Here is a 25,120-nt window from a genome sequence, read left to right as displayed (position 1 = left end):
GAATCCCAAAACTCACAAGCTTTTCAGTTAACATTAAAACCACTAACCTTTGCCTTCTGAATGAAATGCTAAGAATCAAAAATATTACAGATGAAGTGTTTGAAAATAACTACATAAAGATGTCTGTTTCCATCAAATTAACAAGTCTAATTTAGACTAATACAGCATTAACCACTCAAACTTTGATGAACAGTCCTTTTCCACCTTAATGCAGTGTAGGAAGAATAGCACACATTAAAGTTTGTTACGAAAATAGAGTTTATTAAAAACATCCCTATTGTTTTTTGAGGAGCTTTCACCGTTACCTTGTCTTAAATTAAAAAAAAAAAATAGAGAGCACTTCTAATTACGATTTGTAAACTTTTTAAAGTCAAAACTTTTAAAAAGTTACAGCAAAAAGGGTAATATTTATTCATATTTTCAGTATTTTTTTGTTGTTATTTTGTGGCTATTTTTAAATAGAAGGGAAGCAATCAAATTGCTTACAGCTCCCACCAACTACTGCGGGGCTGTGACATAGCGGGAGCACGTATAATACAGCATCTGTACACCCCAAGCCCTACCCTCCTGTGTCGCCGTCATATCCGACAGATCCCAGTCTCTCTTAACGAGGAGCCTCTGCTGCTGAGCCGGGGTCCTTCTCGGGGTTGACGGATGAGGTAGCCTCAGCAGGTAACTCTTCAGAAGGCTTTGCGACTGCAGGCCCAGGCTCCCCCTTAGGAAGTTCTGAAACAGTGTCTGCGCTTCCCGCTTGGCTAATGGGAGGTTCCGCGGTCTTGTTACTGCCTGCCCTGTCTGTCACCTCGGGCTTCTCCTTGCCTCGGTTTTCTTCCTTCTCTCTACGAGACTCTCTATCTCTAGAATCTCTCTCTCTGTCTCGATGCCCGCTAGAGCGTCTATTCCTGTCTTCCAAGTCTCTGTGCCTGTCCCGGTCGGGGCTCCTCCTTCCCCACTCTCTCCTCTCACGGTTACTATTCTCTCGATCATCATTACGGTTCCCGTACCGTTCCCGGTCATTCTCCACCCTATTTCCAAAGGATCTTCTTCCAAATCTTTCTTGGTCTCTACCTGAATTGAACTGCTGCTGCCTGCTGTCATTTCTGAATGGCTGTGGCTGCTGCTGAGCGGGTGGTGGCTGCTGGGCTGGCGGCGGCTGCTGCGGTGGCGGCTGTGCAGGTGGCTGCTGCTGTTGCTGCTGTGGTGGCGGCTGCCTTCCGTCTCGGTCCTCAGGACCCCCTGGGCCTGGCCCCGGGCCCCCGAGCCCTGGCATCCCGCCAGGCCTGACGAAGGGGCCATGGGGTGGGAATGGGCCTTTCATTCCATGTGGTGGAGGCATTCCGAAGCCCCCCGGGCCTGGTGGTGGACCTCGGTGCATCATGTGTGGAGGCATGGGCCGAGGTGGCATCAAGGGAAACCGCTGTAAGTGAGGTGGAGGCATTCCTGGCGGGCGCTGGAGTGGGATCATGCCAGGTCGGGCACCAAGGAGACCGGTGGATGGGGCCTGGAGCCCAATGACGGGACCTGGTGCAACTCCTTGGGTACCTGATGAGGCAATAAAAATGAGACTGTAAATAAAGCAACACAGAGATGGCATATTCTGTTTTCAGCCGTTTCCTGTGGTGCTTGAAGCAAAATGAAATTCACAATCTTCCAACGTCATACTGTTCGCCAGTCTACCCAGGAGAAGCTCAATGTGAAGTCCTAGCAACAATCCACGGCAAGCAGTCCTAAAGACACATTACACAAGTTATGTGCACACACCTACCTAATACAGTCAGAGGTCCAAATATGTCACATAAGGAGACTAATATACCACACTCTGGAAAAAGTATATCAAAATGTCCTTCTGCACAGCCTTGATTAGCAGTTGTTTTACCACTCAAAATACTTGAGAGACACAACGCACTATGTCCTAATGAGATAAAGAAATAAACTAGCTGAGCCAACTGAAACTTATTTCAGGTGTACTCTTAGAAATTTTTTACTCTAAGTCTTACTTTGACTTTCTGTTAGGAAAAAAACTGAGTCAATGACCCAGAAAATCCAGTGAAGAGGGAGGTTTCTTTGAGTCTATGACATTAAAATGCTTTACGTAGTTAATGTATAGTCACATGCTCAGCCGCTTTGTGACCCCATGGACTATAGCCTGCCAGGCTCCTCTTAGAATTTTTCAGGCAATACTGGTGGTGGTTTAGTTGATAAGTCGTATCCAATTCTTGCGACTCTGTGAACTGTATAGCCCGCCAGACTCCTCTGTCCATGGGATTTTCCAGTCAAGAATACTGGAGTGTGTTGCCATATCCTTCTCCAGGGGATCTTCCCAACCCATGGATCGAAAACACTAACGCTTGTAAAATAAAGATCAATACAAGAATGTAGAGTTTGTTTTCACAAGTCTCTCTTTAAAGCACAGCATAACATGTAAACTGCTATGCCAAAATGACTGCTGAACTATGCCGAGTGCTCAGCCATTCACCTTCTATTCATTTTCCCAAAGATGGCAAGACTGATAAAAGTTAGTGCCGCTGAAAGTGACAGTAACTACTGGTCTTATTTCCTACTTACAGGAGGCATTTTGCTTATGCTTTAGTGGAACAGTCAAATTCAACCCATCATGTATGATACAGAAAAGGAGGAAGGATTTGTTTCACAACTTAATTAAGTAACAGGTATCATCACCTCTCTCATTTCTCTGCAAATATTAACATTACAACAAGCTACTCTAAAAAGGAAAATGTTCAGGTATGATCAGGTGCCGCCTACTCACACACTGCAGAGATGTCTTTGCCAAGTTGTAGGTTGTGACTCAAGTGGCAATGGTGAGAGAAACGCTTGGGCAACGCTGACAGGAAAATAACCTGAAAGCACACCCAGCACTTTCTCATCTTTCCCCCACCCCCAACATCTTGTTCTTTTATGTTTACAGTTTCAATCCCTTCCTCCCACTCACTTTAGCAAACATTTAAGGAAGTCCTACTAAATCCTCACAATAGACTTTCTGTATACATAATTATTACTAACATGGAAGACAAGAATTTCTACTTCAGTTTTTGCTCCTCCGAACATATGGTCGAATACTACTCTGCTAGACTTAGGAACTAAAAAGAGTGGACTGAAAATGTACGTGTATCAGTTATAACTCTTAACATGAAGTTGTAACTCATCGCTTTACTTAGAGTATCTTCTTTTAAATGCTTAAAGAGAAACATTTGGTGAAAAAAAACCTCACACAGGAGTGACTCTGGACACGTGCCTCAGAAATAGGAATAATACCTGCTTTTTGCTGATATTAAATGGGATAAAACACATAAGCATGAGCTCAGAGCTTGGCACATAGCTAAGTGCTGAAGTTATTATTCTATATATCTATTTTGACAGATGGTAAATATCCTAACACCAAGTATTTCACTTTGCAAAAACACCATGTTTTGTATTTCTGATCATTAAGATCTTGTTAGCCTCTCTTGGTCCCCCAATATCCACCACAGTTTAGAGTCAAGCAGTTTGGTAATTGAAAGAAATTAAGCTTCCATGTTATCAGGCCTAAGAAAATGTTAATTACCATAACGAAAAGCCACAAATGAACTGGATGAATGAGGCAAAGACGTCATCCCTTCAAAGACTCTTCACACTTATACTCTACCTCAGAGTGATATGAAATTCACAGCAAACTTTCTTGATGCCATTTAGTGTACATTTACTGAGACTGTACCATATAGTGAGACAACCGGCATCTGAGGTATTTCCTTGCTCCCACTTTTTAAAGAAATCATACAGTACCAACACTTGTGGACTTAAAACAAGCAACATAAAATATACGTACCCGTGTACAGCCTCTTTCAATAGTTTATCATATACAGGAGCACCGAAATAAAATTTTCCTTTCCCACCAGCTTTTACTCAAGGATAAAAATGATAAATGTTTACTCTGTTAGAAGACTTGGTGTGGCACATTCTAGTAGCAAACTATAAGCTCAAGGGGCCAAGAGCAAGTTTTAAATTATACTTGAGAGACGGGGAAGGGGTTAAAAGTATCTTATTATAACACAAGAATTAAGTTCAGATGAATCTTTAAGAGGAAACATCTTTCCAGGACAATGGAAATACTGATGGGTTCCTCAACTACCAATTTGACAACTGCCAAAGGCCAACCTCAATCTTTGTACAGAGATCAAATGGGCAATGATTCTTTGTAAAATATAAACCTATGTCTAGGAACGCATTTCTAAGTTCTTTGTAACATGCATCTGAGGGTACATATTGACTTAACAGGGTTAGCTTTCACAGCACATGCATACATATATCTTTTAATACTTATTTTGTCTAACTGGATCTTTATTGTGGCATGTGGGATCTAGCACCCTGACCAGGGGCTGAACTCCAAGCCCCTGCACTGGGAGAGTGAAGTCTTAGCCACCGGACCTCCAGGGAAGTCCCATATAATGAAACATCCTACAGACACTTAAAAAAAAAATTATTTTAAACTTTTGGCCACAACATGAGGCTTTTGGGATCTTAGTTCCCCAACAAGGTATTGAACCAGAGTCCATGGCAGTGAATGCAGAGTCCTAACAACTGGACCACCAGGGAAATTGCCCAAAGCATATTTTTATAAAGAAAAAAAAAAAAAAAGCCTAATTTATCTATCCAACCTATGTGGATATTTGTATTTGGGATTTACTTAAAATATTATACATTCAAATACTTTTCCTCTTTCATAAATAAGCTGATTTCCCTTTAACTCTTCATGGGCCAACAAAGTACAAACTCCCCTGACAGTATTTCCATAGTACCAAATGTTGGCCTTCAAAATACACAAGTGGTAGAATTACAGATTTCTTTTGCTCATCTGTTGTTTGCAGTGAACAAAAAAGTACTGCTTTTAATTAAAGTTATATTTGATTAAAAAAACATATCAGGTGGTATAAGCCCCTGATAGGGATAACAGCTGAATTTCATTTTTATTAAGAAAGCTGATGTTATACACATACCAGTGGAATATGCAGTGAGTTACCCAGGTCTTAAGGACATTCAAAGCAATTATTCATTTTATTTCAAAGTTTGATGTGCAATATACCACGGACAAATTTTCGGGAGTTACAAACTTAAAAAAAAAAAATTTCACCCATATATGTGTTGAACATCGAAGCTTTTTTTACATTGTTAACACATTTACTGTGCTGGGGATGTTGTTCTTTAGTCGCTAAGTTGTGTCCCAACCTGTGTCGACCCTGTGGACTGTTGCCTGCCAGGCACCTCAGGCAAGAAAACTGGAGTGGGTTGCCATTTCGTTCTCCAGGGGAACTTCCCGACCCAGGGATCAAACCTGCATTGGCAGGTGGATTCTTTACCACTTGGCCACCAGGGAAGCATGTGCTGGGGATATAAGGACTAAAAATAATAATCTTTTCCTTCAAACAGAATATAGCCTAGTAGAGACAAATGTTAATTGCTATAGGAGATGGCACACGCTAGTATGGTGACAAGAGTAAACCTGATAAAAGTCGGTGTGTGTGAAAATGAGCAGAAGTCTCATGAGATGTCTGAATTAGGTGTCAACAGACGGGAAAAATATCCAGGCCAACATTACGAAGGAAGGATATTAACCATCAAGAGGATGGCGCTTTTGAAAAGGCCTATTAGCAAGCTCAAGTATGCTGTTACTGCAGCAGAATGTCTTTTGAATGAAAATCGAGGAGAGAAGGTGAGGTTTATTATTGAAGCAGCTAGAATCTGTACAAATATAAATCGCTATCAATTAAAAATTAGAAAAACAAAAAAAGATGAGATGTGTGAGGCCGAACAAGGTAGGCTGGGGCAATCCAGGTCTTCGATGCGTAATAAGGAACTTGGACTGATCTAGAATGGTGGGAAAACCACAAAGGGATTTTTAGCAGGGATGGTCCTATGTTCATTTTTGAAAGATCCATCTTTCAGGAAAGCAAGAAGGGGGAGGAGGGAGGATATTAGAGAGTAGTGAGGCTCTTATTTCAAGGATCCAGGAAACAGGTGAGAGACGACTGAAAAAGGTGATAGAGGAGGAGGAACATTTAAGCTTTTCAACAGCAGCACAGGCAGAATCGAAGAGCTGGGAGCAAACAGCTCTCTGCTTTGAACGAGAGGATGGAGGCATCTGTGCAATGCAGAAATTTAGTAACAGAAGCAATTTCTGGAGACAGATGACAAACTTCACACGGTAACACTGAGGGTTGGAGAGGCCTGGGCTACGCCTGATGGAAATGTGCTCAAGAGATTGATTAAATATATAGAGCTCAGAAGATTAGCAGTCAGGGTGCTAACATCCAGAATATGGATGAAACAAAAAAGGGAGGAATTCAGACCTGGGGAAACAGCACAGTACATAGAAAACTCCAAATTTTCTAATACAGCAAGATTTTAAGGCAGACAAATTATTTAAATTCAAGTAGCAGAAACTCGTGCGTGTGTGCTAAGTCACTTCAGTCATGTCAGACTCTTTGCGACCCCATGAACTGTAGCCCGCCAGGCTCCCCTGTCCATGGAATTCTCCAGGCAATAATACTGGAGTGGGTTGCCATACCCGCCTCCAGGGGGTCCTCCTGACCCAGAGATCGAACTCGGGTCTCCTGCATTGCAGGTGGATTCTTTACCGTCCAAGCTACTGGGGAAGAAACTCATTGGAGTTTAAATAGCCAAGGCTATTTCCTATGAGTCAAAAAGCCCTCAATTGTTCCACAACTAAAAAACAAGTATCAAGATTAGAGAGATGCCACTGCTTTCTATAGCAAAGATGTTGGTAATCATGGGAAATAAGAAACAAGTATGTTAAAAGGCTAAAGGGGTGGTGTGGGAGGGGAAGGTTGATATGGTTGGAGACCAGTGTGGACCTTGAAATCTCAGAAGAATAAGGCTTGACTTATTTACTGTGGCAGAGCCCAGCTGAATGTGTTACTTGTATTCTTTCACAGATGATGTAAATTTAAGTTGGATTTTTTCTTTTTTAAAAAAGCAAGGATTTGCTATGTGAAGAAGGAAATGGGGGAGAGCAAGGGGAGGAAGGGCAGAGGGAACATCTGAAAAGGCCAATCAGCAGAAAGGATGGTGGTTCTGCCTCTTCTCCACCAATCATCTCGTCTTTCATCTACCACAGCCAATGCCTCTGGGAAGTCCTGGACTTTTCATCAGTAGCAACTTCGTTACTTCCGAATTCTCATTTTCAAGTACCCCAAACAACCATCAATCCCACTAGGATCATGTTCCCCATGCCACTCACATCTTTCCTTTCCTCCTTACCTGTCTTGGGAGTCCATGGTTCTCCCTCACCACGCTGCTTGGAAATTGGTTTTAAATGGAACTCTTCTACCTAATCTGCCCCTGAATATGGCTGGGCACCACCCCCAACATGCTGACTGGCCTCATTTTATTTGTAACTACAACCACAAATGCTCCCTTAATCCTGGCCAGCAATTCTAATTTCTGGAGTCAATTCACATTCTTATGCTTCTAGGTATGTTTCAAATGTTCCTGTTTTTCCTTAATTGTCTGCTCTTGCCTGGTTGGTTTTATATAGCTTCTGGGAGGTAAAATTCATATAGCCTACAATTCACCCATGTAAAGGGTGTAGTTCAATGTTTTTTTAAACATATTCAGAGTTGGGCAACCATCAAAATAAATTTTAGAACAATTTTTATCATCTCAAAAAGAAACCCTGTATTCATTAACTACCATTCCCCATTTCCCCCAACCTCCAGGCAACCAACATTCCATCTGTCTCTATGGACTTGGCTATTCTGGACATTTCATGTAAGTGGAATCATACAATACGCGACCCTTTGTGACTGGATTCTTTCACTTAGCTTATCTTTTCAAGGCCCATCCATGTTATAGCATGTATGAGTACTTCATTTCTTTTCATTACCAAGTAATGTTAAATGGATATGTTTTATTTATCCTAGTTGGTATAGCATTAAAAAAAAAGGCATTTAGAAAGACTTTTTCATCCACCCACCTACCACCAAACCTACCCTTTACCTGCACCTGTATCCGTATTGCTCCTTCCGTCTGTGAACATGTTTGGAACATGTGTTCCAAAGGCTAAATGAAGCCCCACACTCAAACCCCAAATCTAGGCCCCCCTCTCATCTATATAAGAATATCAACCTAGCAAAATCTCTCTTTGTTGCATCAAAAATTTCCCCTCCCGGGTTTTCCAGTAATAACATGCTGGAGTTCTGTCCACCTTTTAGAAATTAAAAAAACAACAACAAACCCTCCCTTACTGTGGATCTCCCTTCAGCTCTCACCGCCATTTTAATGTTCCCCCATATGGCACATCTCCTCAGAGTAAGATGTCCAGAATCACTGCACCATTGCCTCATCGCTCATTCTCTCCTATACATATCCTTATACAGGCTTTTGAACCCATCACTCCAATAAAACCACATTTTCCAAAGTCACCCAGAAGTTTTCATTTTGCTAAAACCAGTTGGCAAGTCTCAGCACTCCTCTTTGACCCAACAATGGCCTCTGATGGTTGCTGTCTCCCCTCCTCCGTAGGAACTTTCTTTACTCAGCTTCCAGAGTACCTCCCTCTACTGTTTCCTAGCTCCCTGGCTGTGCCTTTGCTGGATGGAACAGTACAGGACTGTGGCTAAAAGCACGGGGGTTGGAACAAGGGTACCTTCAATTCCAGGCACTGCCACAAAGAGCTGTGACCTCGGGCAGGTTACTTCATCTCTTTATGCCTCTTACGCCCTAGCTACGAAATGGGGATAACTGTTGACTTCAAAAGGATTGTAAGGCTTAAATGGTTGATATATACAAACTCTTAGTTCTCTGTACCGTATTTTCAACTGCTAAATGCTGCAGTATTCCTGGGCTCATCCCTCGCACTATATCCCCTCCCTAGGTAATTTCACGACTGGTGGCTGTAAATGTCATTTATATTTGCTGACAACACCAGAACTTATCTTTACCAGTTGTTTAGCTGACATCTGCATCTATATCTCAAAACATCCAACAAATTTAACTTGACATCCTCACCCTAAACCCACTCCTCTTTGAGATTTTCCCATTTCAGGAATGGCGATTACACTACCAAATGCTCAGGTTAAAAAAAACAAAGAACAAAACGTAGTCATTCTTGGCTCTTCTCCCACGTATGTAAGTAAGAGAGTCACTTTGAAGGCTCTATCTTCATCCAAAATAGTCCCCTCATTCCACTCTTTCCAACTCTTGCAGTTTGCTTTCTCCAGAATGGCCATATACAATCCTTTGAAAAATGAAAACCAGTTCACAACAGTGTTCACACCTACACTTGCTGTTGCACTCTCGACTGACCCTTGATAACTGGCTCTGAACTCATCATGGCTGCTCTTATGTTCACCTTGTTCCAGCCCTACAGCCTTCTGCAGTTTGTTCTCAGTCCAAGCTCCCCTTCTGTCTTGTCTAAATGAGATGCTCTTCCTCTGCATCTACACGACTCTTTCCTCTTATTATTTCTCTCTGTATTACCTCCTCAGAAGCCTTCTCCAGCCATTTTATTCAGAACAGCACACTTTACACGACATTCCTCCAGTCCCGTTCTCTGCTTTACTCTCTTCACAAGAATATCTCCATGTGAAATTATTAGTTTACTTATTATCTAAGTCCCTGCTAGAATGTAAGCTCCAGGAAGATAGGCCTTCTCTTGTCATTCAGGTATCTCTAGTACCCTGAACGGTGCCTGGTCCACAGTAGGTACTGGGAGTAAACATGTTGAACATATGAATGTATGGTGGTGGCATAAACTGACAACTAAACTCATAGGCAAGATACCTCTCAGGGGGCAAAAACAGTCTCTCCCCAGGGCGGTCTCTTTCCTTACCTATGAAGACCTGAAATTTATTTTGAGGAAAGCTGCAATGTTCTTTCACAACCTCCTTTTCCGCTCCCAGTCGCAGTTTCACCTTTTATGATTCCAAAAGAATGCCACTGTGGCACTGTGCATGAACCTAATTCGAAATCTGTTCACACAAGGAAAAAGATATACCAGCCACTCTCATCTCTCCCATCAACGCCCTGAGAGCCTCTAGGCATACAGATATGTCTGTTGAACCATTGAAAGCTGTCTTTTTTCTTTTAAACTACAGACCTTCAGGAAATTGAAATAATAGTACAACCCAAACATGTTGTACCTTTGCCTAGATTCACCAATTAATAATAATTAGGGCGTAATTATTCTGAAGAGACTCCCAGGTGATTCTTCTAGCAGGTACTGTGTTGGGAGCTGGGGAGAATGAAAAAAATGAGCTAGTTTACAAAGAATGAGAGAGAAAGCACGTTAGATTGCATTATACATTACTACACCAAAAAAAAAAAAGGAATGGTAGCAAAGACTTAAAAGAAATTTGAGTTTCAATAATATATAGTGTAAGTACACTAAGATGTATATCTATTTTTAGCATGGCATAGGACATGAAAACCCTAATTTTAAATGAAAAAACAAAACAAAACAAAACAAAAAACCAGAAACCATTATCTCTTAAAAATGACTTCTTGTTTTTTTTTCACAAAATAATCTACAATAAGGTTTGGTCAATTTTCCTATAGATCTTTTATAGTTTTTTTTTTAGAATTTCAGTTTGTATACAAAAGCATAACAGGTGTGACTTAGAGTTAACAGTTGTATTACTGGACTCAAGAAGTCTGGGATATACTGGTAATCCATCACTGAATGAGATCATCCGTAATTTTCAGTGTTATCTGGAAAAAATCTTACCTGCAATTCTTCACAGCATTATCCTTGTCTACCAAAAATCAATCTAGAGCCCAGAGCTTCTGTCCCTCCTACCTACCTTACGCCCCAAAAGCTGTCAGGTTTAAATTAAAAAGAGACTCTCTAGGCTGGAGTTCTGCAGCCTAGAAGGTGCAGACAGAGATGGAGACAATGTGATGAGCACCTTTCACGTTTTTGTGCAAGACTTTCCCAAGCTTTTGTTTGAAGTGCTTCACCTTCTGAGAAAATACAGTATACTCATGTATAAATTCATACCCAAAGTAAGTATTTGTTGTGGATTGATCACTATTAATCATTCAATGAACAATGTTTTTATACAAAGTTGAAAGAAGCACTGTGATGAGTATTTTGGAAGCATTTCTAAGTATAAAACACTAGTGGAATAATAAAATACAATATTTAGAGTACCAATTCAAATATTTTAAAGCTTTCAAAGAACACTTTTATAGGACAAAGGGACATTTGGTAGACCCCTCTAGGTTATAATTGAATATAACCAATATCATAACCAAATCTACAATAAGAAAAAAATTAAAATGCAAAAAGTGTTTTAAAAATTAGACATTACCATTAAAAAAAATATTGAGAATTTTCTTCAGGATTCCTTTAAATGTTATTCATACTAGTAGATTGGTGCTCTAATGTTCTAATATAAAATATTAAAAATTACAGAAAAATTAAAATTCTGGGGAGAAAACTCTAAATCTAAGTGAAATCACAACTCAAAATATTAATTTTAAAGTACAGTTGACCCTTGAAAAACACAGATTTGAACTGTACGGACCCACTTACACAGACTGCTTTCCCAGTAAATACGTACTACAGGGTATGTGGTTGGTTGAATCTACAGATGTGGGACCTTGGTTACTGAGGGCCAACTATAAAATTAAAAGTGGATTTTCAACTGCACAGGAGTTGAAGCCCCTAATCCCAGCACTGTTCAAGAATCAGGTGAAATTACAGAAGTTGACAATAAAATTGTTCATCTTCAAGAGAGTATTAAGGTCACAGCTACAGCATAAAAGCAAATATACCTGATTAATTTACAAACCAATTTGGTCTACATAATTCTTGATGTGTTCAAATTATGGAAAATCAAACGCCAGGCAAGGAAGTGTGAAAAATCAAGCACGAAATACATCATACTACTGTCCAGCAATTCAGCTTGTAGGCCACTGATCTGTGACTTGTGCTTTAAATCTTTGGTAACAAATATTATCAATAAGATGGAATCTTACACATACCCAATTCTTACTTAGAAAGTTTACCATCAGTTTACATAGCACTGTGACAAAACTGGGGAGAATCTCTGTATAATAATAATTAATGAATGCATGTACCTGACAAGAGAAGAGACTTCAATTTTCCACAATAGGAATGAATCTGACTTAGCTTAATTTATTCCTTGAAAAGATATTTTGGATATGCTGGTAACACAATAGATATGTAACACAAACAAACATTTTTTTGTGTATTTTTTTTATTGTTTGGAACACGAAAGTAACCCAAATTTCACATTACAATGAAATTTTAAATAAGAATATGTTGTACATTGTATTAGAGATACATGTTATACATAAGTTTGGAAAAGTAATAAATACATACACTTATACAGTAAAGAGAATGTACTGAATTGCTATTATCTTTAATATTCCTTCTCTTCTAAATGGTCAACAACTGTAAACTATTAACTTTAATGAAATGACCACTGCTCTAGCAAGCTATTTGGAAGTATGAGATATTAAGCACAGATTCCTTTAAAATCAAGTAATAAGTTATTATTGTGCATCAAATAGTTTTTATGTTTTCAGATTATCGGTTACTAAAACAATAAAAAATCTCTAGAAGATGGAAGTGGTTCTCCACAAATCTGGTGGTGTGGGCTACCTCAGCCCAATTCCAGAAACAGAGAGTCATTACTTCTAAACCAACACCTACACTTAAGTCTGATCATTCAGAAAACTCTTTAAACCAAACCATCCTTAAAGCACCCCACTGCCTCCTTCATAACCAAGGGCAACAACAGAACTTTGGAAGATCTGTTGAACATTTTACTGGCCCCTCTAGTTTAAAAACATCATTGCCACCTTTCAGTAATTAAGATCCAAGAACTCAGTTAACTCTCAAGGACATATTTACCTTTCATTGTAAGAAAACAATTTGAGTATCATGAATAGGATAAATACAGATACCATATCATGCTATTAAAATGAAATGCCACTACTATATAACCAATACACATTTTATCACTAAGCCATGATGGAACTTCTATATATGTGAACTTATCACCTCGTTTAATATACTGTAAAAATATCTGAGGCAACCATGCCAAGATACATACTTTCCTAAAAAAGCTACTTCTACTGCTGACAATTAGAACAATTTAAAATAAATTATAGCTACAGTAATATAATTTTAGAATTTCCAAGTATAAATACTCCTCTTTATTCTAAATATTGTCTATGATATTTCTTACCTGTAATAAGCACCCACCATTCACTGAGTGCCTACTTTGTGACAGGCCCCACGTCAGGTGTTTATATATGTTTATGTTAGTCCAACTAAATCATCCCAACACCCTGGTTTAACATTTTTATTTCTTTTCTCACAGATGAAGAAGCTGAAGTTTAGTCTCACCTCCTAGGCTTAAACTTTTCTGTATAGTGTAATGTTGCTTTTTATTATCATAAGAGAAAACATTAGAGCACCAAGAGAAAACATGAAAGCATCTTAGTTCTAGTCTTCTGTTTCGTGGCTGACATCAACAATGTCCAACCTACTTACTGATCCTTCAGTACTACAATACTGCATGTGATTACTATATTCCCTTATCAAAATGATGGAATTGTGATCAGTCTTTTGGATAAATCCTCCTTTATTTGCATATACATTAAAAAGTCTCATTTCTATAAAAGGTCAAAATTCATGGGATACTCTTTTCAAGATTTTTAATTGAAGGGAAACAGAAGTATATTTTTTTCATGATTCAAATAAAGCTACTGCATTTTACTTAAAAGTGCTTATTTGAAACAAAACTGTTCTTATTTTTATGCTATATCAGTTATTTTAACCTTTCCAGATGCGGAACAACCTTTATTTCCTAAATTTTTTGTTTTCAAAGTTAAGGACAAAGATCATCGTCAGAGGTGAAGTATAAACAGCCCTACACTGAAAAGCATCCATCCATCCACTTAATAAATGTTCCTCTCTCATGGAACTTCCAGTCTGGTGGGTGGGAGGAGATGGACATCTAAGCAGGTATGTTGCATAACAAAAAATGCTAAGAAATGATTATTTTTCTAGCACTGACTAGCTTTGATTTGTTTTGTTTCACATGAGTTTAAATTACACATTTCAGTAGTGATAAGAAATTAAGGGCAGAGTTTCCAAAGCCTAAATGTTAAATAAAAGGCAGGATGTTTATTCTTGTTTGTTTTTGGCTGTGCCATGTGGCTTGTGGGATCTTGGTTCCCAGCCCAGGGACTGAACCTAAGCCACGGCAGTGAAAGCCTGGAATCCTAACCATTAGGCCACCAGGGGAACTCCCTGGGTTATTTATTCTTGAAGGCTGTTCAAAACCAGTGGTTATCAAAGTCTTAGAGATGATGAAATCTTTTCACTGATTTAGTGAATTTACTAAACCCAGAAAAAAAGCACAAATGCAAGCAAACAGTCTCAGGCGACCTAATATCTATGGACACCAGAGTAGGAAATTTCATTTCAATGAGAATTCGTAATCAGGGGCATGGGTATGGGGTGAAGGAAAGAGGGTGATCAGAAAATTCTACCCAACTCAGAGCCACTGTGATTCTTATATAATCATCTTATTACAAATATGGGGGGGGGGGTTTGTAACAAAACTGAGATCCAAAGATACTGAGGTTTCCTGGCCCCCAGTCTACTACTGTTCCTTCTACTATGACTTCCATCAGGGCACAGACCTCTTAAGCAACTTCCCCATCAAACAAATCATTTTGCATTATATAATGACCACTGGACACTACTTGTGACAAATTTTAACCATAAATCCTCTTTTACTATTACCCAGTCTGTGTAATAAAAGAAATAAAAATCAAGTTTATTGTTAGCCTAACCTCAGTCTTGGAGAGGGCAGAAGACAGCATGCCATTTAAAAACAAATTAATTTTTATTATAAATGTAGTACACGCAACAAAGTAAAATTTCCAACAGTCCTGAAAACTGCAGGTGAAAAGTAAATGTCCTACATCACAAACCAATGTCCCACAGCCCTATATCCCAGGAGTATAGGGCTCTTTCCTTAAAAAAATCTAAGATTAGGAAAACAAACATTTGTGCACACACACCTTTAAAAAATACAATGGGTTCACAGATTGAAACATTACAATAGTAAGGATAAATTAACTACCCGTTATCAGAATCAAGTGTTAATTAAAGTTAGCAATACCACTTCAAATATAATAATTTGTTATAGGATGATCACTGTAACAAGTATATGGCATATTCATTTAAATTCAAGAAAGCAAGGGTAAGGCCTCTTAAAGATGTGAACAATCTAAACCACACTTCCTTGGATCTCTGAAGTTGAGTTGTGGGTAAAGAATACAACAGGTTAAGTTTTGTAAGAGAAACTGAGGGGTCAGTGGAAAAGCATTGCCTCAGGCTGTGCAACTGTCACTCAGGTAACAAAGCCATTTTATTGCAATGTATCAAAGAGAGTCTCTTTGCCAGCCTACAGAGAATGCTATCAAAGTCCAGGAATTTTAAATATATAAAAATTAATCCAGACAGGAAAAAAAAACCTATGTTACTTTAAAAAAAAGTCTGTATCTTACTTATTATGCCAGGATGCCTGGGGTTTTGTTAATCATGGACTATGTACCAATTCCCGTTCATAGAGATTCGTCTGATCACTTTTCTATACCAAATTAAGATGTGCAAATCCAAACTTTTATTCAAGACAGAGAAACAAACATGATTTCATTTTTGAGGCTGTCTCTTAAGGGTAGGCTTGGTGAAGACCATGTACACATATTTAAAAGAAAGATCTTCCTCCAAGGAAAACAGCCTCAGAGAATAATTTACCAAAATGAACACTGTTTCTAAAAAGACTAACTTGGGCAGGGGAAAGAAAACTAATGATAAAAAAAATGAACTTACCAAGAAGTGAAACAGGCTGGGTTACAGGAGGGGTAGGCAGATTCGTGGGTGCAGCAGGTGGCACAGCAGAGCCATACATTTTCACACTGTCACCAGACTCGGCATTTCCTCTAGCCCCAGACACCACTGTTGGAATGGGATTTCCAATAGATAAGTCTTTTGTAGTGTCTTCATTTATACCAGCGATAGTAGCTAAGGAATATAATTACATCAACATGTGAAGCTGAATAATTAATTATCACCCCGGTTAACATTCTTTTGCCATACTACAGAACCTATTACTGGTCCATTCTCCCTCCTACTCCCAACTCCAAGAGGACAAGTGAACACAAAGGAAAAACATGCTTACAGTTTGGGATGCTTATTGGTGGAGTGTGAGGAGGAGGAATGGATACTGGTGGAGTTATAGGAGGTGGGGGTCCAGGAGGAAGAAAACCTAGAATAAGAAAAACAATGCCAACTTAAGTTGTGTCACTTTATTTCAGGCTCTTAAAAGAGAGTATATTCTCAAATAACTTAAGTGTACCTGGTGGCAAATGCATTGGGTTGAATCCTGGGCGCAAAAATGGTGGCGGAGGTGGAGGAGGAGGAACACCAGGCCCAAAGCCTGGAGGTGGAATTCCCAAAGGAGGCGTGAAAGCAGGTGGCTGGAGAGCACCAACTACAGGAGGTCCTGGCTGATGCGGTGGGACCTAGAAAGAAAGAAAGGGAAATGAAACCACGTATCTAGCCACCCTCTCACTCATACAGTGGGTAGAGACAAAGAAAATACCTTGCTAAAAAAACCCAGTATCTCTAAATTATGCTTATTATATGAATACACTTATTAGATAACAGTGGTAATCTGTACCCACTCCAAAACAATGGAAACTACATACTTTTCCCCCTTTCTAAAAATTCTGGGCTGCTTGCTCCATGTGGCTTGCAGGATCTTAGTTTCCCCACCAGGGATTGAAGCTGCAACTTTGCAGTGGGAGCATGGAGTTCTAACCATTGAGTTACCAAGGAATTTCCAGAAATCACAGTCTGCCCTCTACTTATCAAAGCAAATATCACGCTGTGATTCACCATCACCTATATTGGTGTTCTGCCAGAATATTAATGTTAAAAAATGTCTCACAGTCAGGTCACTTAAGTTTGAGGAATACAACTCTAAGAAAAGCTACCAGGTAATTTGCACTTTAACTGTGATTAAGATCACAGTTCCTGGGGTCAAACTGCCTGCTCCCCCTTTTAAGTCATTTTGTGACCCTGAGAAAGCGACTTACATTACACTCCACAGACCTCAGTTTACTCATCTATAAGATGAAAAAGTGCCAACCTCACATAATTATGGAGATTAGAGAATAAATAAATGTTGAGTGCTAATGCCTGACATGTAATACCTACCAAACACTTTAGTTACTGCTTTAAAAAAAAAGTATCAACCTTAACAGATTAGTCAAGTTTCTTTAAGAGAGTGCTGACATACACTGAAACCTACACTGGAAGGTCATATCCAAAAGGTCACGTAAAGAATGCCAATTTGGGGAATCCATTTATAAAATATCACAGCTATCAAAGCATGTACTTTTCTCCTAACACTGAGAAAAATCAAGAAGCTAGGCAACTGCCCTGAGAGAGCTTAGATTTATCTTATTCAGTTTTAATGTGAGAAACTGAGGAAAGAAGGTACTGAAAGAAAAGAAAAATCTAGTGAATCACACATGAAAGTATGGATCAAGTACTTCTAATTCTTACCAACACAGTAGTTACTTAGCTCTTAACATGTAGCAGGAAAATCACATTTCAAGTCAAGAAGTTTATGAGGTAATAAGATACTGAATAATCTGGGCAGATGTAAGGCAAAATGAAATTTATTCTGGTTTTTGAAAGCATTTATAAATATTAGGTCTGACATACCAATATATAAGAAATTAATATGCACATCTATGTACTCACATCTTTGACTATGAATCTAGACACACATCAACAGTAAGACTTAGAAAGGTATCTTTCAGACATTTGAAAGCTTCAACAACAGCCCCAGCGCTCTTACCTGTGGAGGCGGCACTGTTATCGGTGCGGGAACAGGAATAGGAGGCACAGGCACAGGCAGGGGCTTAGGTATGGGAGACACTGGTTCTGTGTGTGAGGTTTCGGCTCCTCCATTTTGAGCAACTTCGTTTTCATGCTTCTTGGGAATTCCCTTCCAATCTATGAAGAGTTAAAGAAATATAATCAGAAAGCTCTCTGATTTTAATATCATCAACATTAAAAAAAATCTTTTCTGGGTTTAAAATTATAAACTGAAAAGGTACGCCTTTGTTACATACGTACATACATATATACAAAGATGTAATAGTTCTATTTTTTATTATTCCCGTTTTATGAGAGAGGAAAACAAAGTCACACACACTTGGCAGAGGCAGAGATGGGATTCAACCCAGATACATTTGGCTCTTAAGTCTCTGTTCTTAACCACAATGGTGGAGGAGGAGGTCTTTGGATCAAAAACCCTGGGAGGGAGGAGCAGAGTTCTTTTTATCCTGGACCAGAGATGCCCAGAACACCTGGAGCACAGACCTTCAACACCAGTCTGCCTGAACAGAAATGCCTAGCTCTATCCGTAAGTGAAGGCACTGTGCACGCGCAGGGAGGTGGTGTGTGGGGCAAGTCCAGCCCCGCACTTCTGACTGAAGCTCTGTAATGTCTGAAATATTTACTCTATTTTGCCATGCCATCCTGTGCTCCTCTTTGTCCTGCTATCTATCATTCTGGTCATGTCCCCACAGGCTGGCATTTTCCCCAATAAAAATTCCACTATCAGCCTGGCATTTTTAATATCCAGGCTTCAAATAACTGCATCTCATCTTACATGTTTAATTTTGATGGCTTCTCTGGACATTTAAACATTTCAAAGAAATTATTATAAGGCAGTGGACCTTACTAACAATGTTCAGTTTAAGATTCATCTGATCTGTAAAGTTTTTTACACTGAAAAAATCTACTTAAGATCCACTTAGTATTATAATGAATAATGAATCCCACAATCAGTAATTATTTGTGTCTGCATCTCTCCCACTAAATACAAGTTGCATAAGGGCAAAGGCTACATTTGTCTTATTCACCATTGTTCCCTTAGTTTATAATGGAGAGATTAGCACCCACCTAGTGGGTATTTGAAAAATCTCAAAAAACAGTTCCTAAGGCAAAGAATAAACATTTGTCATAGTACTACCAAGGAAATAAATATATTAAAAAAAACTAAATACTACTTTACCTGGATTAAGTGTATCACTGTCCAACATTCCTCCTTCACAGAAACTCTCCAGTTCTTCAGGCTTGACTTTGTCCCATGGAATATAAGTAACACCAAGTTCTACATCCCAATACTGCTTATAATCTGCCTTTATTCCTTTGTTTAGGGCCCAGGCAATCTAGTTCAACATTTGTTAAAATATAAAACGGAAGGGAGAAGAATGTCATAAACTGAGAGATAACTGTTTCCCATGATTCCAATCATTCAGACTTGGTCAACAAGAGAACAATCTGGCCTGGCTACCCGTGGGGCTCACTTAAAGTATCTTTGGTGCTAGGAAATCTGGTTACCCTTTCATCCCACTCTTGTTTGTCCTAGAAGGAAATCTGACTGTCAATGATCTTCTTTTTCACTCTTCCAAACACCCCTACCCAGATAGCATAAAACTAAGAGAAAAGGGAAAAATTTATCTGGGACTGGCTGATTGAGCATAAGAAAGTAGGGAGCACTTTTAAAAGTCTTGGGCACATCAGAAATACTCAACATTAGACAAAATCCTTTTGCAGTGAAATCCAAGGGTAGAACAGGGTATCGGGACTTTAAGGAAACACTGACTCTGGCCCCTCAGAGGAAGAACACCCATGCACCTATATCTTTCCCTCTATCTTCAGTGATTATTTTTCATAGTTCTGAGATGGCAAACTTAAAAAAAAAAAAAAAAGACAAAATTCTACCACATACCTAGCGTTTAAAATTTTATGTTAACTCTTAGGAGATAACCTCTTTTAAAAAAGATGCACATGTAATAATACCCCAGTGTCCAAAACTACAGTTTTTAAAAGTCTCATAATATATGTTACATTAAAAAAAAAAAAGAACCATCAGTGATAAAACAGTACCTTTATGGATTTCTGGTTCACTTTGTAGTTCCCTCGGCTCAGTTTTTGCAGGGCACGATAAGCATCTTGCCTATGAACCATAACAATATAGGCACAACCTCTGGGAGGAATCATCTGCTCCAAAAGATTTTAATATTATAAAACATGACAACAAAACCAAACAGTAACAAGACATAATATGAAGCAGTCAGCTCTACCCACCCCACCTCCAACCCCCTGCACCCTCTAGAGCCTGTTCCATAACTGGAGTTTAAAAAAATTTGAAAACTGGTGGTTCCAGTTTAGTCTCAACTGCCAATCATCAACAATCTACAGCCCCAAGCTATGTTATATAAAGTCATTTTTTCGAAAAAGCTTTTAAATTAAATTTGGTTATCAAAAAAATGTAGTTAAATGCTAAACAAAAACTTAGAGAACACCTCAACTCCAGCCACATCTTCCACAAACCTAGACCAATTTTAACTTAGGTCTCAAGCCCTTAATTTCGCAAAATAACATTAACTACTTCTATCTACTGTCATTAAGAAATTTAATAAATACTCACATTAATTGATTCAATTGGACCAAACTCTTCTAAAAGACTGGCAACATCCTGCTGAGTAGTCCTTTTGTCCAGCTGTCCCACCCAGAGTGTAGTACTACAAACTTAAAATAAAATTATAATCATAAAAATATACACATTCCATACTGAGCAGCTCTGTACTTCACATGAAAAAAATCATTACAGAAAACATGCATGAGTTACATTATGATATCCACAAGTATAAAGCACCATATGTGCTATGGCTCAATTGCTCAGTCCCATACAACTCTTTTTGATCCCATGGACTGTAGCCCGCCAGGCAGGAATACTGGAGTGGGTTGCCATTTCCTCCTCCAGGGGATCTTCGTGACCCAGGTCTCTTGTGTCTCCTGAAACTACAGTCAGATTCTTTACCACTGAGCCACCTGGAAAGCCCAAAACCCCATATAAGTTTAAAAAATTACAGTAGTACTTCCAGAAATGGAACCAGGATAGTGAAAGGTAAACAGATGAGGTAGGAAAAAATTCATCTTTTGAAGACACATCTGAAGATTTTATCTATGTAAAGAGTCAGAGTAGCTGTCCCTTTTAAACTCTCGAGGGTAATGATTTTTGTTTCATGCTGTGTCCTAGATAAGAAGCCCTGCAGAGTCAGAAGTTTTATATATGCCCAAATCATATTATCAATTAAAATTTCATTAACAGCTATAGAGTTATATCAAGAATATCTACTATACATTATTAAACATATTCTAAACACATCATGAAATTCAGGAGATAATGCAAGCTAACACATCCTATAAATTGTGTATCTTTATAAAAGACACAGTATTACTCATCACTGTTAGTTTGGCTCACTTCTCATTGCTGCTTCACAGTCAGCTATAGGTACAAAAGCAAATCTAAAGGTATACGCCAGAGTACAAACAGACAAGACCCAATAAAGCAGTATTTTGCTAACCGGTTACAAAGCATTTAAAACTCATGACATTGGAAAAAAAAATGCAGGAAATGTGAATATAAATGTTCACTTACCACTGGCGGTTTCTGCTTTGATCTGAGGAAGGCCTTTTTGTCGACGCTCTCTTTCCTTCTCTCGATCTCGTCTTTCTTGGGATCGAGACCGAGGAGAATGTCGGCGTCTATCTCTGGACCGAGATCGAGAACGTCGATGCCGAGACCTTCGAGATCTAGAACCAGATCGAGATCGTCTCCTTTTCGGTGACCTAATATTTTCAGGACAAGGGAGAATGGATTAATATACGGAAATAAACAAAACTTCAGCATATGTTAATTGGAAGAAGAAAAAAATACAACTAGATAATTTAATGTAAGATATGTAAGAATTTGTAAGATGTGTAAGAATTTGACGGTAGGGAATTCATTTTTAGGATTTTTAATATGCTGAAAGTTAGAAAGCACATATATAGTATAAACGAGATAAGTTTGCTAACTTATAAAAAAGTATCTCTCATCTTCGATACCTCTAGTACTATTTTAAATGACATCTTTGTAATTAAAAAGCTAACGTCATCACAAAGATATACTGTGATTGCTATTCTCTATCTTCTCAGAAAAGTCTTTTTTTCTGTAGCAATTAAAAGTATCTGATCTGATTATAGTATTCCTTAATTTCTTTCCACTTTTTTTTGGTTTGATAAGTTGGTAAAGGAACTTTGACTACATAAATCTTACAATTCCATGCATATCTGTAAACAGGCATTAGAGAAACTCAGAGGGAAAAAATACTGGTTAAGATGACTTAGTTTTTTAAAATTAATAAGTCTCCTGCCCCCATTCCACTCATACATACAAACATACCAAGTGTTATTTTATTAGTCCCATACATCTGGAAACAATCCAACTTGATTTAAATACTAAGTCTCTCAAAACATGAACATCTGGATTAACATTTTCTATAAGCTACCTGGATGCTGATCTAGATCTTGACTTTCTGTGATCAGATATGTGCCGCTTAGCCTCTTGAACACAAGGTTGTTCTACTTCCATTTCCTTTAAAAAGAAAAACAAAATATAAAACCCATCATTAAAGGAGAAAATGGAAATTATAAACAGAAAAAAAGAGGCCAAAAACTTACAAAATGCTAAACTACAAATCTCTTACCTGGAAAGTTCTCTTTTGATTACTTGAGACCTAATTACTAGCTTAACGATGACTGGGCATGAGTGGAAAAAGTTTTTTCATATGGCTCACAAACTTAGAAGAAATACTCATCTACTTCTGGAAATTGTTTGGTGAAGGTTAACATACTGTGTTAACAAACCATCACCTAAAGCCAGTGAATTAGGCACTGTTTAAGCATTCCATACTCTATCTCAATCCTCATGCACCCTATGAAAATTTATAGATTATGTCCGCTTCCCAAAAGAATACGTTAGGTCACAGAGAAGGTGAGTATGTGCCCACAGTTAACAGTTTTTCTTCATATTCAAAACTGAAGATAGAAAGCCAACAAACAGGCAGGAATCTGCTTGTAAATCAAGGGAACCAAAAAATAATCAGCAACCGGAGAGTGAAGCTTTACCTGATGTGCCTTCTGTGTAAGTGGCTCATTTTGTGCCTGAAAGGAAGTTTGGAAGGGCTGCTGCACAGGTGGAGTTGGAGGAATCACGGGCTGAGCCATGGGAGGAAACGGAGGTGTAGGAAGAAGGCCAAAGCCTGGCATCTGTCCATTAGGAGGAAGTGGAACCTTGTTTGTTTAAAACAAAAAAAATTGTGTGAGTAGATTTTAAGTAGCTGCTACCAAAAATAATTTTTTAAAATTTTTGTTAACTTTATATAAAACTAAAACATCTTCAATAAATTTTGATCAAGAAAAAACTATGACATTCAACCATGACCGACAATCTCTACATATACAATTTTTATCCAAAAAAACCTGCTTATATCCAAGAACAGAGCTTAAAAATCCTACAACTCATTTTAAAATTAACACACGTCAGGTTTTATAATTTAAAAACATACCTTCATTTATATGAGGAAGCAACGTGACAGACTAAACTTAAAATTCAGAGGTTCTTGACTGCAAATTTCCTCTCTTCAACTTTGAAGGCAACTAAGCTTTAGGGGAGGAAAAGTATTTAGAAGCACTGACTTCTAAGTTTGTTTTAAAAGTTTTACTCCAAGGGGAGTTTCAGCCAACATGCCTATGGCTGAATTTATTTAGGGTTTGAAATATCATAATAATGAGAGTATTATGTCACAATCTAACAATTTTATACATGTAACATTCTAATGCCAATACAATAGAAAGTATAATTGTAATATCACTATAATATAAAAAAGCAGTCTTTCTAAATTATTAATAAACTATCAATAATTGTTAAACATTTGGAATTAAGTCCATAGGTTTCATCTGTATTTTAAACAGGATGATAAAATATTTTTTAAATTTCACCTATCAACAAGTCATACAGTTTTCTCAAGAGAACACACTGGTCATAGCAAACACCCTCTTCCAACAAAACAAGAGAAGACTCTACATGGACATCACCAGATGGTCAACACCGAAATCACACTGATTATATTCTTTGTAGCCAAAGATGGAGAAGCTCTATACAGTCAGCAAAAACAAGACTGGGAGCTGACTGTAGCTCAGATCATGAATTCCTCTATTATCAAATTCAGACTTAAATTGAACAAAGAAGGGAAAACCACTAGACCATTCAGGTATGACCTAAATCAATCCCTAACGATTATACAGTGGAACTGAGAAATAGATTTAAGGGAGTCCCTGATGAACTATGGACGGAGGTTCTTAACATTGTACAGGAGACAAGGAGCAAGACCATCCCCAAGAAAAAAAATGCAAAAAAGCAAAATGGCTGTCTGAGGAGGCCTTTATAGCTGTGAAAAGAAGAGAAGCAAAAAGCAAAGGAGAAAAGGAAAGATAACCCATTTGAATGCAGAGTTCCAAAGAATAGCAAGAAGAGATAAGAGAGCCTTCCTCAGTGATCAGTGCAAAGAAATAGAGGAAAAGAACAGAGATCTCTTCAAGAAAATTAAGAGGTACCAAGGGAATATTTCATGCAAAGATGCGCTCAATAAGGGACAGAAATGGTATGGACCTAACAGAAGCAGAAAATATTAAGAAGAGGTGGCAAGAATGCACAGAAGAACTGTACAAAAAAGATCTTCATGACCCAGATAATCACGATAGTGTGATCACTCACCTAGAGCCAGACATCCTGGAACATGAAGTCAAGTGGGCCTTAGGAAGCATCACTACGAACAAAGCTAGTGGAGGTGATGGAATTCCAGTTGAGCTATTTCACATCCTAAAAGATGATGCTGTTAAAGTGCTCAATATGCCAGCAAATTTGGAAAACTCAGCAGTGGCCACAGGACTGGAAAAGGTCAGTTTTCATTCCAATCCCAAAGAAAGGCAATGCCAAAGAACGCACAAACTACTGCACAATTGCACTCATCTCACACGCTAGTAACGGTCAAAATTCTCCAAGCTAAGCTAAAATACATGAACCGTGAACTTCCAGATGTTCAAGCTGAATTTAGAAAACGAAGAGGAACCAGAGATCAAATT

General features: G+C 38.5%; 1 protein-coding gene across 2 annotated transcripts in view; it reads right to left on the bottom strand.

Annotated features, from left to right (window-relative positions):
- Nucleotides 1–240: 240 nt before the first annotated feature.
- The window catches only part of SCAF4 (SR-related CTD associated factor 4), a 59,226-nt gene continuing 34,346 nt past the window's right edge, over nucleotides 241–25,120 (bottom strand). Inside the window, exons 10-20 of one of the 2 annotated variants that reach the window (XM_069549479.1) lie at nucleotides 23,105–23,269; nucleotides 22,486–22,571; nucleotides 21,594–21,784; nucleotides 20,580–20,680; nucleotides 20,036–20,149; nucleotides 19,158–19,314; nucleotides 17,934–18,091; nucleotides 16,422–16,587; nucleotides 16,245–16,331; nucleotides 15,896–16,087; nucleotides 241–1,542 (exon numbers count right to left, since the gene is read on the bottom strand). In XM_069549479.1, the coding sequence (XP_069405580.1) occupies nucleotides 605–1,542; nucleotides 15,896–16,087; nucleotides 16,245–16,331; nucleotides 16,422–16,587; nucleotides 17,934–18,091; nucleotides 19,158–19,314; nucleotides 20,036–20,149; nucleotides 20,580–20,680; nucleotides 21,594–21,784; nucleotides 22,486–22,571; nucleotides 23,105–23,269 (2,355 nt within the window). In that variant the 3' untranslated portion in view covers nucleotides 241–604. The remainder of the gene's footprint in view (nucleotides 1,543–15,895; nucleotides 16,088–16,244; nucleotides 16,332–16,421; nucleotides 16,588–17,933; nucleotides 18,092–19,157; nucleotides 19,315–20,035; nucleotides 20,150–20,579; nucleotides 20,681–21,593; nucleotides 21,785–22,485; nucleotides 22,572–23,104; nucleotides 23,270–25,120) is intronic. The other variant, XM_069549488.1, reaches the window with a different exon arrangement.

This window comes from Ovis canadensis, chromosome 1 (genome assembly GCF_042477335.2).
Source record: "Ovis canadensis isolate MfBH-ARS-UI-01 breed Bighorn chromosome 1, ARS-UI_OviCan_v2, whole genome shotgun sequence".
Lineage (NCBI taxonomy): Eukaryota > Metazoa > Chordata > Mammalia > Artiodactyla > Bovidae > Ovis > Ovis canadensis.
The sequence above is the reverse complement of the archived record's forward strand: the minus strand, read 5'-3'. Positions and strand labels throughout refer to the sequence as shown.